Here is a 17,077-nt window from a genome sequence, read left to right on the forward strand (position 1 = left end):
CACCAGCAGCTTGACAGATGAAAAAAAATGTGGAATAAATGCACAACACAGTATGATTTGGCCATAAAAGAGGATGAAGGTGAGCCATCTGCATGAAGATGATCACAGCAGGAGGTCATGACGTTCTATGAACTGAGTCATGCAGGAAAGCCAGTGACATGCTTTTTCACATGTGTAGATCTTCTATTTTACATAGTTATATGAACCATATACTATATAAGATATGAAGATAGAAGTGAGACTGCCCGACAGAAATGAATGGGGAAAAAAGGACAGATGAGAAAGGGCAGGAGAGGGTGAGTGTGGTCCAAGTCCATGATCTACTTACACGAAAATGTCTCTGTGAAACTCATCACTGTGTGTGCCAGGATAAATGGATGCTTGCTAAAGAAAACGATTTTAAGACACAGATATGTGAAACATTTGGAGCAGTCCACAGAACACAGAGACCGATGAGTGCTGCTTCTGTTATTTCTCATCAAATAAGCTCCTTTATGTCATGCTCCCAGTTTTCCCATTCATTTTGAAGATTTGGTTCACCAGATAGACAGATTGACAAATGTGATGGCACATGTTCTAGGATCAAGTCTATCACAGAAAGAGGACCATGAGTGTTTCAAGAGGACTATTTGGCTTTAGGTGCCGGTGAGAAAACCTCTTCCAAATACGCCATCCTTCTCTGCTGTCCACAGGCATCACTGTTGCCTTTCATTTGTTTGTCTCCCTTGAAGTACCTCTGCGCTGCTGCCGAATAGCTTAACACTTCATCTAGAATGATGCTGAATACCTAGCACTTTGTCCAAAAGGAACTTGTCAAGCAATGCTCACTGTGCTGCTGCACCAACCTATACAGCCCTATGACATGGGTGTAGGGAGCAGGCTGGATCACCTCCCCCAGCCAAAGGTCAATAGGAGTAGGAAGACAACCAGCTGTTGTGAAAAGGTTCATAAGGCATCTCAGTGAGTTCTCAGGCATGTTATGGTTTCAGGTTTCTGTTTGTTGACTTGGGGAAGTACTTGAGGAAGTAATGTAGATAGAAGATACCCAGTCCTGTAGCCATTCATTCCCAAATAAACACACAGAGACTTTTATTAATTATAAACTGTTTGGCCTGTTAGCTCAGGCTTATTATTAACTAGCTCTTACAACTTAAATTAAACCATAATTCTTATCTATGTTTAGCCATGTGAATTTGTACCTTTTTTAGTAGGGCATTCTCATCTGGCTTCCTCTGCATATATCTGGTGACTCTCTGCCTTTCCTCTTCCCAGAATTCTCTTAGTCTGGTCACCCTGCCTCTATTTCTACCTGGCTACTGACCAAAAAGCATTTTATTAGACTAATACAAGTGATAAACCTTTACAATGTACAAGAGCATTATCCTACAACAAAGCAAGGCTTTGTTCATGATTGAGCATTGGTGGGGAGGAGGGAGCATCTAAGAGTAGATGTCTGAATAAGTTTCATCTGTATGGGAGTACTAATGAGGTGAGCTAAGCTGTAGAGAGTAAAACCTAATGAGTCAGCTTGACTGAGGCATGTTTGGTCGTTTTCATGGCTCTATGATGTTTATGTTTGTGAGTGTGTGTTCAGTCGTGATTACAGGTCTCAACTTTGCTTTAGTCCGCCATGAATGCCCACAGGGTGGCCCTGTCTGTGACAGTATTCTATGAAACTTTTTCACAAACAACTGAAGGCTCACACCAGATCCCAGAAACACAAAGACATGACTGAGGGTTGCTTGCTGGTTCCTAGGTGTCATGGCTGGCTTTTGTCTTTCTTGGTGACAAAAGTAAGTTGGAGAGATTGTCCACAGGCAGTGAGGAGCCATGGTAAATAAACTGAGGGGCCACAATGCCAATACAATTCTTCCTGTCCCTAAGTTTAGTCACATAATGGTGATACAAACTTATGAAAAAGTCTGTTTCTATCTGTCTGATTTCCCAGGAGAATTCCTCTGAGCTTCTTGACAGAATCCAAGGAGAGAATTGCATTCAGCCTGAAGAACAGGGTTGTCTGCTCATCTCAGTGGGATTCAAGGCCTCATGAATTTACCTAATTTCAGTGGCAGCCATTTTCCCTACCCTTTCCACATCTCCGGGTGGAGATGGGCTTTTGTTCAGCTATTCACACCTATGTGAAGAAACACAGCTGGCTGCCTGATAATCTCCAGTACAGCTCATGTTAGATTGTGTCATAATTTTATGATACATGATATTTTTCTTCTGTGGCTTTATACTGGGTGTCTGGAGCTGGGACTTTGCAAGTACCTGGTCAGATGTCTGGCCCTTGAAATAACTGTTGGTCTGAAATGTGAACAAGCTATATTACTAACCAGATGTCCTTAGAGCAAACCAACCCAATGTTCTCTGATGCTGAGACTTTCATTTAACAGAACAGCCCTTGAGGTGCAAGGGTCCTGGAGTAATAAAGCTGAAGACAGTCATAGAAAGACCCCTTGGCAAGACTAGCCTGAGGTCAGTCTGGAAACTCCCACAAGATGACACTTGATCATCAGTAGGAATATCTGGCCTTATATGGGCCAGTGAGACATCTCTCCTCTGCTAAATCCCCCACATTACAAACAATGGGGTGTAGATCCTAACAGGCTGTGTTTTAAGAGTTGCTGTGAGAAGCTGGAGAACAGACTCAGAGGTTGAAAGCACTTACTGCTCCTGCATAGGACCCAGGTTTGGTTCCCAGTATTCCCACAGTGGATCCCAAGAGTATAACTCCAGTTCCAGGGGATCTGATGCCCTCTTCTGGCTTCTTCAGGCATTGCACACACATGGTGCTCATCAAACTCACAAAGAACACAATATAAAATTAAAAGATTTTTCTTTTTTTAAGATTTATTTATTATGTATACAACATTCTGCCTCGATGTATGCCCGCATGCCAGAGGAGGGCACCAGATCTCAGCACAGATGGTTGTGAGCCACCGTGTGGTTGCTGGGAATTGAACTCAGGACCTCTGGAAGTGCAGCCAGTGCTCTTAACTCAGAGGTTAAGTTCAATTCCCAGCAACCACATGGTGGCTCGCAACCATCTGTAATGGGGTCTGGTGCCCTCTTCTGGCCTGCAGGCACACACACAGACAGAATATTATATACATAATAAATAAATAAATATAAAAATATATTTTTCTGAAACAAGAGGGTTACTCTGGCCTGAGATGGCTCAGAGGTTAAGAGTGAATGAATATTTCTCTTGGAGAGCCCTGAATTTGATTCCCAGCATCCATGTCAAAGAGGCTCATGACTGCTCATAGCTCTAGCTCCAGGAAGTCTGAGACCATCTTCTAGTTGCTTCAGGTATCTGCACTTGCACATGCACATCACCCACATAACCCACATACTCATATAACCCACATACGCACATAACCCACATATGCACATAACCCACATACACACATAACCCACATAAACACATAACCCACATACGCATATAACTACATACACACATAACCCACATACACACATAACCCACATACGCACATAACCCACATATGCACATAACCCACATACACACATACCCATATACACATATGCACATATAACCCACATACACATATACCCACATAACCCACATAAACATATACACACATAACCCACATACACACATAACCCACATACACACATAACACACAAACACACATACCCACACACACATATGCACATATAACCCACATACACATATACCCACATAACCCACATAAACACATACACACATAACCCACATACACACATAACCCACATACACACATAACCCACATACACACATAACCCACATACACATATGCACATAATTACAAATAAAATAAATATATATATTCTTAAAGAGAGTCTGGCAGTGGTGGTGCATGCCTTTAATTCCACCACTCAGGAAGGAGGCGCGGGCAGATCTAACAGCCAGAAATTCTGTTATCTCAGAAAACAAAAACAAAAAACAAATAAAGAGTAAAATGGGTGGTTTCTGGAAACAAGCTTCTCTCTTTATGCCTTCCCCACGTCCTCCAGTGGAAACATCAGATGCTCATCCATCAAAATCCCTGGGAATCCAACATCCTCACTCTAGTTCTACCCCATTGTTGACTGAGTTTTCTTTCCTGCCCGGTTCCTGCAGTCATTAAGTCCCAAAGAAATCGCACAGAGGTCTACATTAATTATAAACTGATTGGCCTAGTATCTCAGGCTTCTTATTAACTCTTATAACTTATGTTAGCCTATAATTCTTGTCTGTGTTAGCCACACAGCTTGGTACCTTTTTGGGCGAGGCAGTCACATCTTACGTCCTCTGCATCTGGGTGACGACTGCAGACTGAAACATTCCTCTTCCCAGAATTCTCATTGCCCCATTGCTACTTCCTACCTGGTCACCCTGCCTCTACTTCCTGCATGGCTACTGGCCAATCAGCGTTTTATTAAAAATAATACAAGTGACAGGATAAAGACCATTGTCCCTCAGGCCTCATCACCTGGAAAGAGATGATTGCACACTTAGACTTGTACACACACACACACACACACACACACACACACACCCCTTCCCCTTCATGTTTAGCTCCAGCCACTCAGCTCTGATTAAAAGGCCTAAGTCATAAGTAAGTGTCTTTGCACATTTCTGATCTACCTGTTCATTGAAACCTTTCATTTTCTTAACCTTAATGTGTTTGTTCCTCTGACTGCAATACTCAATACTGAAGAAATACCTGCACAAATGCACATAAGAATATGTCCAAGGATGATCATGTTATTTTTTGCATTAGCAAGAAATTAGAGACAAGTTCCTGAGTAGGTTAAATAACCTATGCATATCTATTTTGTGGTTGCCATGGAGCTAGAAGCATAAGTACAGGTCAGAATAGATGAACATGGAAAGCCCCCCCCCCCAATAGTATGTTGTACTGGTAGCCCGGGGAACAAGGGCATACAATGCTACATGGTAAGCAGTCTCTCCTGGAGAAAGAGACAGACTGGAAGAAAATATCATATTCCTGCTTTGGTCTTCAGGAGCCCAGGTCTCCCAAACGACCCTTAACTGGGAGACCAAGTCATATAAAACATTCACATGTGTGTCCCTCTCTTTTCCAATCAAAACTTTACATTGTTACTGTAAGCAAGTCAAAGATAGTGAACACTTTCCCCAAAGACACAGTAGGCTGGGAAGGAGCCATTGAAGTCTTCGCCTGAGTATCTCTAACAACCATTCATGAAACCTGCAATCAGATTCCTAATTTACCCCCGATTTGGTCTCTGACTTGTAATTTTACTTAACTCTGTGGGCTTCACTTTCCTTCTTGTGCACTGAGAAAAGAGGGACAAAAATACTTCCATGGTCTCTTCGGCACAGGGAGTTGGTCTGCTGCTGTCAAGGGGTGTGCAATTTTAGTAAGAATAACAATTTGCCATAATTTTTAATGACTGTGAGCACTGTTCTTATGTGTATTAACCAGTCTGTTCCAGCAACTCCATCTATGCAATTAACACTATTGCCTCCACTTCATGTAAGAAGACACTGAGGTCCAGAGATTAAGCATATTACGCCAAAATCACATGGCTCTAACACTGTGGAGCTGGGGCCAATTTCCAGGCATCTATATCTGTAAACACTCTGTAATGTTGCAATGGAGGGTCATTGTCCTGCTGCTTAAGTATCCATTTAAAAAATGGTGCTGAGGGAAAAAAATGTGAAAAGCCAATATTAAAACTGTAGCTGGTAAAATTGTCTCCATAAAAGGGCAACTGCAAAAAGAGAGGAGAAGTTCTATTCCTGTATACGAACATTTCAGGATATATTTCTTCTATATGCTATTATGTGGTCCTATCTGCATACTTCCATGTAACAAAAAAATGTCTTTAAAAAAGATGTCTCCTCTACAGCACTCTTATGCATTTTTTCCTCTGAAAATAACATCATCAATTGCACCCCACGCTGATGCTCTCAATTTTAATTTCACAGATGAAAGAACTCGGTGTCATCTTCTACAACTGCAGCTGCCTGGTCCTAGATTTACAAAGGATATTCGCTTTATATAGCTCATTAAAATTCAAGAGCAGAGTACCTCAGACCTGGTCCAAGAGACTGTATGGAGTCTATGACAATGAGAAGAAGCTTCAGCTCCAGTTGAATGAAACCAAGTCGCAAGCCTTTGTGTCGGTGAGTCGTACACCCTTATTGCTTCATCGCCCCCCACCACTTTTGTCCTCCAAAGACTCTGTAAACCAGCCTCTCCAGCTCCTCCCAGACCCCCCTCACTTTCCCTTATGACCCACTGAGTCCAGTTAGCGCTGCCCCTGTGGACATGGGTGTAAGGTCATCGACTATAGCGTGGGCCGCGTAGCAGAGACCAAACCTTGGAGGGAACTGACTATACCTCCTCTAGAAGCCTTGAACTGCCAATAGTCTCAGCTCGAGGTGGTCCTTGGGATCCCGCCCGTATCATGGGATGCTGACTGGCTTGATATTGTGTAGGTCTTACGCGCAGCCACAACTACTGTGTGAGACCATTAGTACAAAAGCCCAGTCATGTCTAGAAGGTACTGTTACTGTGACAGTCCCCACTGACCTCTGGCTCTTGCAATCTTTCTGTGTGCTTTCTTTTGCAACATTCCCTGAGCCTGTGGGAGTGGAGTTATGATTCCATTGTGGCCATTTTACAAAAGAAGATACGAAAACTTCCCAGGGGCTCAAAGCCCATCATGTGGAAAGCACCGCAGAGGTCCCAGCTCCCTGGGCTGACAGCCGATGAGCCCTTTATCCACGGTTCCCAGATCTATCTAAAGTAGAAACCTGATGAGACAGATCTGAGGGAACCAGTATGGAAAACAGATGATGCCAGAGCTGATGTATTTGCTTGGGGCAAGTCAGCACAAAGCCACCCCTGATGCCTGAGGCTTCTGACTATATGAAAACCAGTACCCCATCCTCACCTCCTGTTAACACCCCACTTCCCACCCGTTCGTGCTAGCTCTAGGAACTGGGGTTGTATATATCTGGGCCTCCAACCCCAGCCTCTCCAAATTCCAGAACAATTAAGAATTAACACCTGACCAATGGTAAGACCTCACGAGTTGGACCTGAATCACACTCCTGAGCTCATCCTGGTGCTCAGCTAGTCTTCTCTAAACCCTGCTCCCACGTGACTACTGTTCTTTCTACCTGGATGGGTGCCAGAGTGTCTATGCCTACAACTCTTACCTATCAGAGAACATTTATTAAAGAGTAATAAACTATATCCTTTTCACCCTTTCAAATGAGACCACATTCTGAATGTCCAGAAGACGGTACAAGATGGTCCAAAGGAGGGTAAAGTTGTTTGCCTAAAATAACAAATTCACATAAGCACGAAGAGCTGAAAACGGGTATGAAGGGCTTCCATGGGGCCGTGAGACTTTTTGTTAGTTGGTTGGTTGGTTTTACATCCCAGTCGAAGTTTCCCCTCCCTCCTCTCCTTCCAATTTCTCCCCCAAGCCCCATCCACTCCTCCTCCTCTGTTTCTCTTCCCATATGGGATGAACCTCCCATGGATATAAGCCAGCCATGGCACATGAAGTTGCAATGAGACTAGATGCTTCCTCTTCTATTAAGGTTGAATGAGCCAATCTAACAGGAGGAATAGGTCCTAAAAACAGGCGACAGAGTCAGAGTAAGCCTCTGCTCTCACTGTTGGGAGTCTCACAAATCAAGTTACACAGTTGTAACACGCTGTAGGAAGTCTTACAGCTAGTGGTAACCCACCTACTGGGGCATGGCCTCTTATACTATATATGCTGATGCAGAGCCTGCATCCGCTCTTTTCCGGCTTCTCTGTTCCGGTTGCGGATTTCGATTTCTGATCTCCGTTCCAGCAGAGGATTCTGATTTGTGAGTTTACCCCTAAATAAATAAACACCTATTTCTCAATTCTGAATTAGTGTGGGATTTTTTTAAGTATCCTTCTTGCAGAGGGCCTAGGTCAGTCCCATGCAGGTTCCCTTGTTGTCGGTTCAGTCTTTGTAACCCCTATGAGCCCCGGTTAGTTGGTTCTCTGGGGTATTTGTGGTGCCCTTGTCTCGCTGGCTCCTACAAAATGCAGTAGCAAGCGGTACCACTACAGAGAGCCTTTTAGAAGCACATTTTCATTGCATCTCCAGAGAACAGTAGTACCCCAAGGCTAGAGTGTGTTCCCAAGCTGTACATAAGCAACAATAGGAAACAAAGTAACATCGTGCTTCAAACAAGGGATCCAGAAAAATAGATGAGAGGCAACAGGAAATAAATGCACAAATGAGCATTTTGAACAATTGTGTAGCTTGAATTTAAGGTGTGAATCTTAGAGATAAGTGAGTAAGGTTCTTGTCCACATTTAAAAGGGCAGGTGTTGCCTTTTTCGATTCTAGCATCGCCATCTGTACCACAGAGAGCCTCGGGCCCTCAGTTCAACCCACTGACAGTGCAAGCTCTTTATTCCAACACCTCTTCCCTGGAAATGAGAGTACATCTTTGCTCTAGTCTAGGGAAACTTAAAAACTGATTTTTCATCCAAAAGATAGCTAGCAAATGAACTGGAAAACACATATTCTGGTAGTTAACTTTTTAAAATTGTTTTTATTGAGCTATACATATTTATTTGCTTCCCTCTTTGCCTCCCCAATCCCTTCTACCCTCTCTAAAGCTCCCCGCTCCCCATGCTCCCAATTTACTCAGGAGATCTTGTCTTTTTCTCCTTCCTATGTAGATCCATGTATTTTTCTCTTAGGGTTCTCTTTGTTGTCTAGATTCTCTGGGGTTGTGGACTGGAGGCTGTTTTTTTTTTTTTTTTTTGCTTTATGTCTAAAAGCCACTTATGAGTGAATAGATAATATATTTGTCATTCTGGGTCTGAGTGGTAGTTAGCTTTTAAAATTACTTAAAGCTTATTTTCTATTTTCATTTCTTTAATTTGATTTATTTTATCTTCTCATTAATAATATCAACTATACCTTACTTAAGTCCAATAGATACCAAATAAAAACCAGTTTTGACTCTCTGACAGAAAATTAATGCCTATAATCTATAAATACATCAAAAATTAAGCACCCCAAAACTGTCATCCAATCAAGAAATGAACAGATGAGTCAGACCATTCTCAGAGGAAGAAAAACAAATGACAGTAAAAGTATGAAAACAGTCAGCATCTTTCGTTATCAGGGAAATGCAAATTAAAACTACATTAGGATCTATCTCACCCAAGTTAGAATGGCTGTCACCAAGAAAACAAATGACAGAAAATGCTAGTGAGGATGTAGGGGAAGGGAATCGTGTGTGAGTGTGTGAGTGTGTGTGTGTGTGTGTGAGTGTGTGTGTGTGTGTGTGTGTGTGTGTTGTTCCTGGTGACATAAACCAGTGTAGCCACTGTGAAAATCAATATGGAAGTTCCTCAAACACCTGAGAAGAAACTTACCATGTGATCCAGCTGCACCACTCCTGAGCATCTACTGGAAGGAATTTGGGTCAACACACCTCAAAGACACATGTAGATTCTAGTTTATTACTGTGCTAGTCACAGAATGTAAGATGTAGAAGCAGTCATGCTGCCTTTCAGCAGATGAAAAGATTTTTTAAAAACAGAGTGCACACACACACACACATACGCACACACACACACACACACACACACACACACACGTGAATTTTATTCAGCCATAAAGAAAAATGGAATTAATGTCATTCTAAGGAAAATGGGTGGAGTTGGAGATACTGTTTAACGAAATTAGCAAGATTCAGAAAGACAAACCTTATGTTTTCTCTCATTATCTTAGCTTCCTATTGCTGTGATAAAACACCATAACCAAAATCAGCTTGAAGAAGAAAGGCCTTATTCACCTGACGGCTTGTAGACCATCATCCAAGGAAGACAGTGCAGGAGCTCAGGGTGGGGGCCTGGAGGCAGGAACTGATGCAGAGGCCATGGAGGAGTGCTGCTCACCGGCCTGCTCTTTATGGCTTGCTCAGCCTGCTTTCTTGTACTATTCTGTGACCACCAGCCCAGAAACAGCTCCATCTACAATGATCTGGCCTCTCCCGCATCAATCATTGATCAAGACAGTTCCTCCCAGAGTTGCCTACAGGCCAATCTCAAAAAGAGATTTTTTTCAATTAAGATTTCCTCTTTCCAGATATGTCTAGGTTTGTGTCAAGCTGACAAAAATCAACCAGCATACTCATGCAGTTTATTTTTGTATATGTGTGACATGCACACACACATGCGCGTGCCTGATTTTGGGGAGATGTAGACTCTTACATGTATTTGTTTTTTAACCCTCAGTGAAGCCCCACCTTCAGAACTAGCTTCTTGCTCTCACTCTACTGTTAATCAGAGCTTTGCAGTTATTTGTTTATGATAATTTCCCCATAATCTTATAAGGCTCTAAAGATTGCATACTCTCTGTATAATTGATATTCCCAGGACCTCACTCAGTGCTTTGAAAGCAGCAATAAATAAATAAATGCTGGACTGGATTTATTGGTAGTGATATTGATGGAAAGTTCCCGAATGTATAGAGCTTTTTTAGTAATACATGCCAAGCCAATGCCAAGGCAAACTAATTTAAGTTCAATATATTTGTTGTAAAAAAAATCTTAAAATAGTACAACATATTTTTGGAAGTTGACAGTCCAAAACTAAATTGAACACACACACAGAATATCTGAAGACTTGAAGAATCACCTGTCCTAAAATTATATGTTTGATCATTCCTGACTCACTAAAATTAAACACATATTTCCAGATATGATGTAGAGTTTTGATCATTTCTAATTCACTAAAATTAAATACAAATTTCAAGTTATAAAAATAGGAATTATTTATAATTTTCTCATGAACCACAGATGGATACTTGATTAGATTTATCTTTATGACTTCTAGTGCCTTCTAGTACCAGGTAATTGTAATTTTCATATATTTAAAGTCAGAAAATGGAAATGGATCATGGAAGGTTTTATGTCTTGCAGATTTCTTTTCGAAGACCTTAATGTACTTGAAAAAACTTACGCATTTGCTTTCTAGGCCAAAGCTTTGTTTATATTGATCTGGGAATGAGAAACATTTCATTTGTTGTTCTTATTTAGTTCATCCACCTATCAGTCATGGAGACTGAGCTGTGTTAGCTGAGAGGGGAAGACGCAGAAAAGACTCAGGGCTGCTACGGGGGAAAGTGTCATACCATATTCCTTCTTAGAACTTCCACTTTCTGTTCATACTCACATTTTAACAGCTTTATCGAAGTATAAGTTATTTACTGAACTTAGCCCTTTTAGAGTTTATAATTCTGTGACTTTTGGTGTATCCAAAAGGCTCTGCAGACATTGGCATCATGAAATTTCAGAATGTTTTCTTCACACAAGGGAACTGCCATAATCATCAGCAGCTACATTGTTTTTCCCTCCCTCAGTCTAGAAAGTTCTGATCTAGTCCTTCATGTATGTACCCTTCCATGGAGATTCTATCTAAATGTAACATTACAAAATGCAGTCTTTTGTGACTGTTTTTTTTTTCACCTAGCATGTTGTAGCATGGATTTATGGATTTATACGTAGCTCCTTGGCTTTCTTTCTATGGCTAAGTAATATCGTATTGTAAAGATGTAATAATTTTTGTGTGTGTGTGTGTGTGTGTGTGTGTGTGTTGGTTGATGGGCATTTGGTGTTTCTATATTCGAGTTCTTGTGCATATGACCCCTGTGAACATTCAGATCCAACATTCTATATAAATATGTGTTCAGGTCTTTGGGATTTATACTTAGGAAAGAATTGCTAATTGTTCACCATTCTGAGGTACTACTAAACTGTTTTCCAAAACTGACCACACCGTTCTAAAATCCCACCTGCCCACGTGGCCATGCTCCTGCTTATTTCTTTCTCACGTTACCCTTCCTAGTGTGCCTGTCATGCAAGTGTCACTGTGTGCTGACTGCATCATTCAGTCATGCTTAGTTTCCAAGAGCTCCTAGGGAGGTTTTCTAAATTCTTATACAAGGCCCTTAGCAAATGAGCAAATCTTCTCTCTTATTCTGTGGGTTTTCTTTCCATCTTTGGTTATAATTCAGTGTGTGTGTGTGTGTGTGTGTGTGTGTGTGTGTGTGTGTGTGTGTGTGTTTGTATGTGTGTGTGTTCTAGAAAGACATCATGAACTTTTTAAAAAACCAGGAGACCATTGTGAAGTAAATCAGAAACCTACCCACTTCTCTACAAAGTACTTACCAACTGAGTATGCAGAATAAAACATTCAGACATTCAGCACTTGCTCGTCAAAAAAAAAAAAAGAAATCCTAGATTAAGCCATATATGGGGTGCCTCAAGATTTTTTTGATCAGTAAAGTCAGCTGAAACATAAAACAGGCTCTGTAGTTCTGCCTTCTACTTCAACTGTAGAATAAAAGAGCGCACCTCACCAGGATTATCACATTCCTTCTAGGTGCTGAAGGGGATGTAGCAGCCACCTCTCTGCTCAGTGGGAACTAGTTAGCATCCTAGCAGAGCCGTACATCAGTCTTTCATGTTGTTATATATTAAGGAACATTATAATGTTTAATAATATATAATAGGGGTAGAACCAAGCCCCCAGATGCAAGGACATTGGTGTAAACAATCATGCCTTCCCTTAAGAGACACATGAAACACCTGCCAAGCCCCAGGCATTGTGTCAGGCAAAGGGAACTCAGGAAAGACTAAGGCAGATTGATACTAATAATGATTTCCATGTGTGTTTGGGGGAAAATTTAGAATGAAACTACTCCATCTAGGAATGGTGGTTAGGGTAAGACAAACCTACAACACATCAATTTATTAAATACATGCATGTTCATTTCACAGCTAATTACTAAGCACATAATATGTGCATGGTACAAGGTACAGGCACTGTACAAAAAATAAAAACAGCCCAGCCCAAGAGCTGGCAGATACGCAAGCACTCCAGCAAAGGAAGCAGTACCATGCAACGGGTGCTAGAAGGAAGCCCCACAATGCACAAGGCTTCCCTTAACCTGCCACTTGCCTAGACCTGAGTCCAGAGCATGACCGGCACTTGGCAATATCTGCCAATAGAGCAACAGCATGCCCGTGACCCATCCAGAGAACGGGCTGTTCTCCAATTCAGTCCTCAGAGCGTAGCAGTGTGAGAGGGTGAGACTCTTATGAACTCCATTAAGAAGCAGACTAGCCATGCCTAGTGGGGCTTGTAGTCCCAGGACCGAGAGACAGAGGCTGGAGGATTGCTACAAATTCAGGGTCAGCCTGGATTACAGAGAGGTGTCCAGGACAGCTGAGGTTACACAGTGAAACTCTGTGAAAGGAAGGAAGGGAGAGAGGGAGCTGGGGTGGGGGTGGGGGTGGGGTGGAGGGAGAAGGAAGGGAGGCTGATGGGAAATGGTGTATACTAATGTTCTTGGGCTGTAAGGTAGATCTGGCCTACATCACTAAGACCCTCACTCTCCCCATGACATCAGGGCACAGTGGGCCCCGAACCCTTCCCCACCTAAATGTGCTTCTCTCCAAAAGCAAAGCCCAGTTTAGGATCCCAGAATGAAACTCAGGAAGTTCTTAACTGAAATAAAACCACGAGTGTTTTGATGTATTTTAGACGTCGGGGACCTGTCCAGAGAGAAATTCCACAGCTGCTCCGTGGTATCCTGAGCCATGTCTAAGACAATCCAAAAAGGCTGAGGAAATGAAATCTTTGGAATGTATGATTTTAATGATACAGGAAAATGACACAGTCCTTAAAACCAAGCTAAAGACGGTCTAGCTGACGGAGAGGCAAACACAGGGCCCATTACATTTCTGAAGGGGCTAACTAGGGTAGAGAGTGGACTCCAGAAGTGGATTATGGGAAGGGTCGTCCCTCTGTGTGGAGTCACTCGATGCCCTGGGACAACAGGTTTGAAAGGGTGGCGCTGGAGCTGGGATGTAGCTCAGCAGTAAAGTGCTTGGCTAGCCTAAGGAAAGCCCCAGTGCCCACCAGCCTGTGGATGGGGAGAAGGAGGGAATAAAGGAGGGAGGAGAGGGGACAGGAATTGATAAGAAGGAAAAAGAAGCATCCAGCCTAAGAGATCAGAGTTGGCCTCTGTCTGAAGATCTAAGAAAGAAAGAGTTTTGTGGAAGACATGTATTTGAACTGGAATTTAGAGAGCGATCCAGTATGACAAACAGGGAAGCCCATCACCCAGAGGGTCCAGCCGAGTAAATGTCAGCAAGCAGAGGTGACAAGGACACCACCATGGGCTGGGGATATGGGGGTGGGGGGACAGAATAACACTCAGCGATACTCATCCCAAAACAGGAGTTCTTCCTGAAAGCCGCCTGTACCCGTTAGCTAAATGTCATGGAAACAATTCATTTCTTCCCACTCAAGAATAGAAGTTTATCTTCCTTCGAAAAGCAAAGTAATTAATTCAAAGTACACGCTGCCTGTCGCTGGCCAAGAGGACTTGATTGCTTACCTTTCCCACTGCTACATCCAAATATCTCACAAAAGCAACCTGGTGGAGAAAGGGTGGATTCTGGCTTACCACCCAAGGGGAGCTCATCTCGGTGGTGAAAGCATAGAAAGGGGAGCACGGGGCAGCTGCTCACCACATCTGCAGTTGGGAAACAGCAGAAGCTGAACGCTGGTGATCAGCCTGCCTTCCCTTCAGGACTCCAGCCCATAGAACACTGCCACCCACAGTAGAGGTGGGTCTTTCCACCTCAGTTTACCTTACTCAAAATTCTCTCAAAGTCATCCCCCGTTCCGGGTTCATCTCTTCAATGATTCTGAAGCCTGTGGAGTTGACTATTAGGCACTATTAGGCAGTTAATAATCACTAATTGTCATCACAAGGACTCTCCAAACAGGGATGCCTAGAAAAGGTTTACCCTTAATATGCCCCTGTTAGCCACTTTGCCCCTACTGTGCATAGACGGGGGTATTCACCCTAGTACCTTCATTCCGTGAGTCATGTAGTAAGACAAGATCCCCACTGATTCGGGATAAGGCACTGGGGACAAATAACTTGGGAACTCTTATTGTCCCATGCTGCTCTTTATTCCAGGAAGGTCCAGAAATGTTCATCCTCTCTTTTGTGCACCCATGCTTCCCACAGGGACTGATGTCAGGGGAAAGGCAGGGCTTACAGGAGACATTCTTGTTCATTCCTCCCTGATGGGAAAATACTAAGACTCTGATATTCGTCTTCCCCTTGCTATGCCAACTGCACGTAAAAACAGAGAAAGTTCAGACATGAGAAAAATACCTTCAGCACAGTTTGCCTCTTAGCTCATTTGACTGATGTCTGGCAGGATATCTTTCTTCTCTGACTCTCTTGATGGATGTGGGCATCACAGTAACTTCGGTTTTACTTGGCAGGTTATAGATGTCCCTTCTCTACCATCAGCAATCCTCTTCCTGACTCTATGAAAAATCCAGAAAAATGAGAGTTTTTAGATTTGTGTTTTGGATAGTTTTATGGCCAACATCACTTCTCAGATGAAATGACTTCAAGAATAAATTGCTTGCTCTATGTGTATATAAGTCTGTAAATCATAATTTAGAATATCCCCAGTCACAAAGAGGAGGAGGGATCCTAGAATCACATAAACCTGAGGCAGGTTGCTCTCACAGGTAGCAAGGTGTATACAGAAAGCAAAAATTCCCTCTTGAGACAGACTTCAATGACTTGATACACGTCCTGCCTCAACTTTGTCAAAACACAAACTAGCTTGTTGTAAACTGACCAAGCAGAAAGGAAGCTGGGCAGTAATGGCGCATGCCTTTAATTCCAGCACTTGTGAGGCAGAGGCAGGTGGATCTCTGTGAGTTCAAGGCCAGCCTGGTCTACAGAGTGAATTCCAGGACAGCCAAAGCTACACAGAGAATCTTTGTCTCAAAAAGCAAACAAGAAATAAAAACAACACCAAGGAAAAGCAGACAGAAGGCTTACAAACCCTGTGACTAACAATAAACCAAGGCCTACCAACACAAATAAAAACATTTTAAATCCACAGATGCCTACAACTCAACTCTAACATCTTGGGTTTTCTATCTTCACAGAATTCTCCCAAACTCTTTTGTCCCAAAAACAGAAGCTTTGACATTGACGCCATCTACAGCGTGATTGACGATGCCAAGCAGTACGTGTACATCGCCGTCACGGACTACCTGCCTATCTCCAGCACGAGCACCAAAAGGTCAGGGACTTGGCAACCTGTACTGTGGGGTGCTCAGGCCTCTGGGCGCTGAGATGCTGCGCTGCCGTAGTGGACATCTGAAAATGGTCCCTCCCTCGTGCATTGCTTCCCCAAGTGGGTCCAATTTAAAGGCTGGGGGCGGGGGTGCTCACTCTGCAGGAGTACCTACTTTATCCTACAGGCATGAGAGCAATCTCAGAAAGAAGGTCGGATAAACTTCACTTTGAAAATTACCTAATGGATGGAGCTAGAAAACATTATTTTGAGTGAGGTAACCCAGACACAGAAAGACAATTATCACATGTACTCACTCATAGGTGGTTTTTAAACATAAAGCAAAGAAAGCCAGCCTACGAACCACAATCCCAGAGAACTTAGACAACAATGAGGACACTAAGAGAGACTTCCATAGATCTAATCTACATGGGAAGTAGAAAGTAGAAAAAGACAAGATCTCTTGAGTAAATTGGGAGCATGGGGACCTTGGGGGAGGAATGAAGTGGGGAGGGGACAGGCAGAGGCAGGGAGGAGAGCAGAGAAAAATGTAGAGCTCAAAAAAGAAAAGAAAAGAAAATCACCTAAATAGAAAAAGCATATCCCTCTGTGCCCTCAAGGACGAGGAGGAGAAAGGAATCTAAAATACACGCTCTCAGACAGTGTACCTTCCATAAGAGAAGAAGACCAGTTTTACAGTGGTTAACTTCTCAATTTCTCACTGTTTGGTCACCTAGTAACTTGGAAATGGTTCAGGGGCAGAACATATGATAAAGCTTTCGGGAGAATAATCACACATAATGTGGAACCACACCCAAGCGTTCCCTCTTGTGCTTGCTTGCAACCAAGGCACATCTTTGGGTGCTGTCGGCGTTTTCAGTAATTAGCTTGACCAGG

General features: G+C 42.8%; 1 protein-coding gene across 1 annotated transcript in view; it reads left to right on the plus strand.

Annotated features, from left to right (window-relative positions):
- Pld5 (phospholipase D family member 5) overlaps window positions 1-17,077 on the plus strand; it is a 326,043-nt gene that overhangs the window by 294,114 nt on the left and 14,852 nt on the right. The window contains exons 6-7 of the mRNA XM_038349747.1: window positions 5,963-6,160; window positions 16,050-16,186. Coding sequence (XP_038205675.1) covers window positions 5,963-6,160; window positions 16,050-16,186 — 335 coding nt within the window. The remainder of the gene's footprint in view (window positions 1-5,962; window positions 6,161-16,049; window positions 16,187-17,077) is intronic.

The sequence above is a fragment of the Arvicola amphibius genome, chromosome 12 (assembly GCF_903992535.2).
Source record: "Arvicola amphibius chromosome 12, mArvAmp1.2, whole genome shotgun sequence".
NCBI classification, from domain to species: domain Eukaryota; kingdom Metazoa; phylum Chordata; class Mammalia; order Rodentia; family Cricetidae; genus Arvicola; species Arvicola amphibius.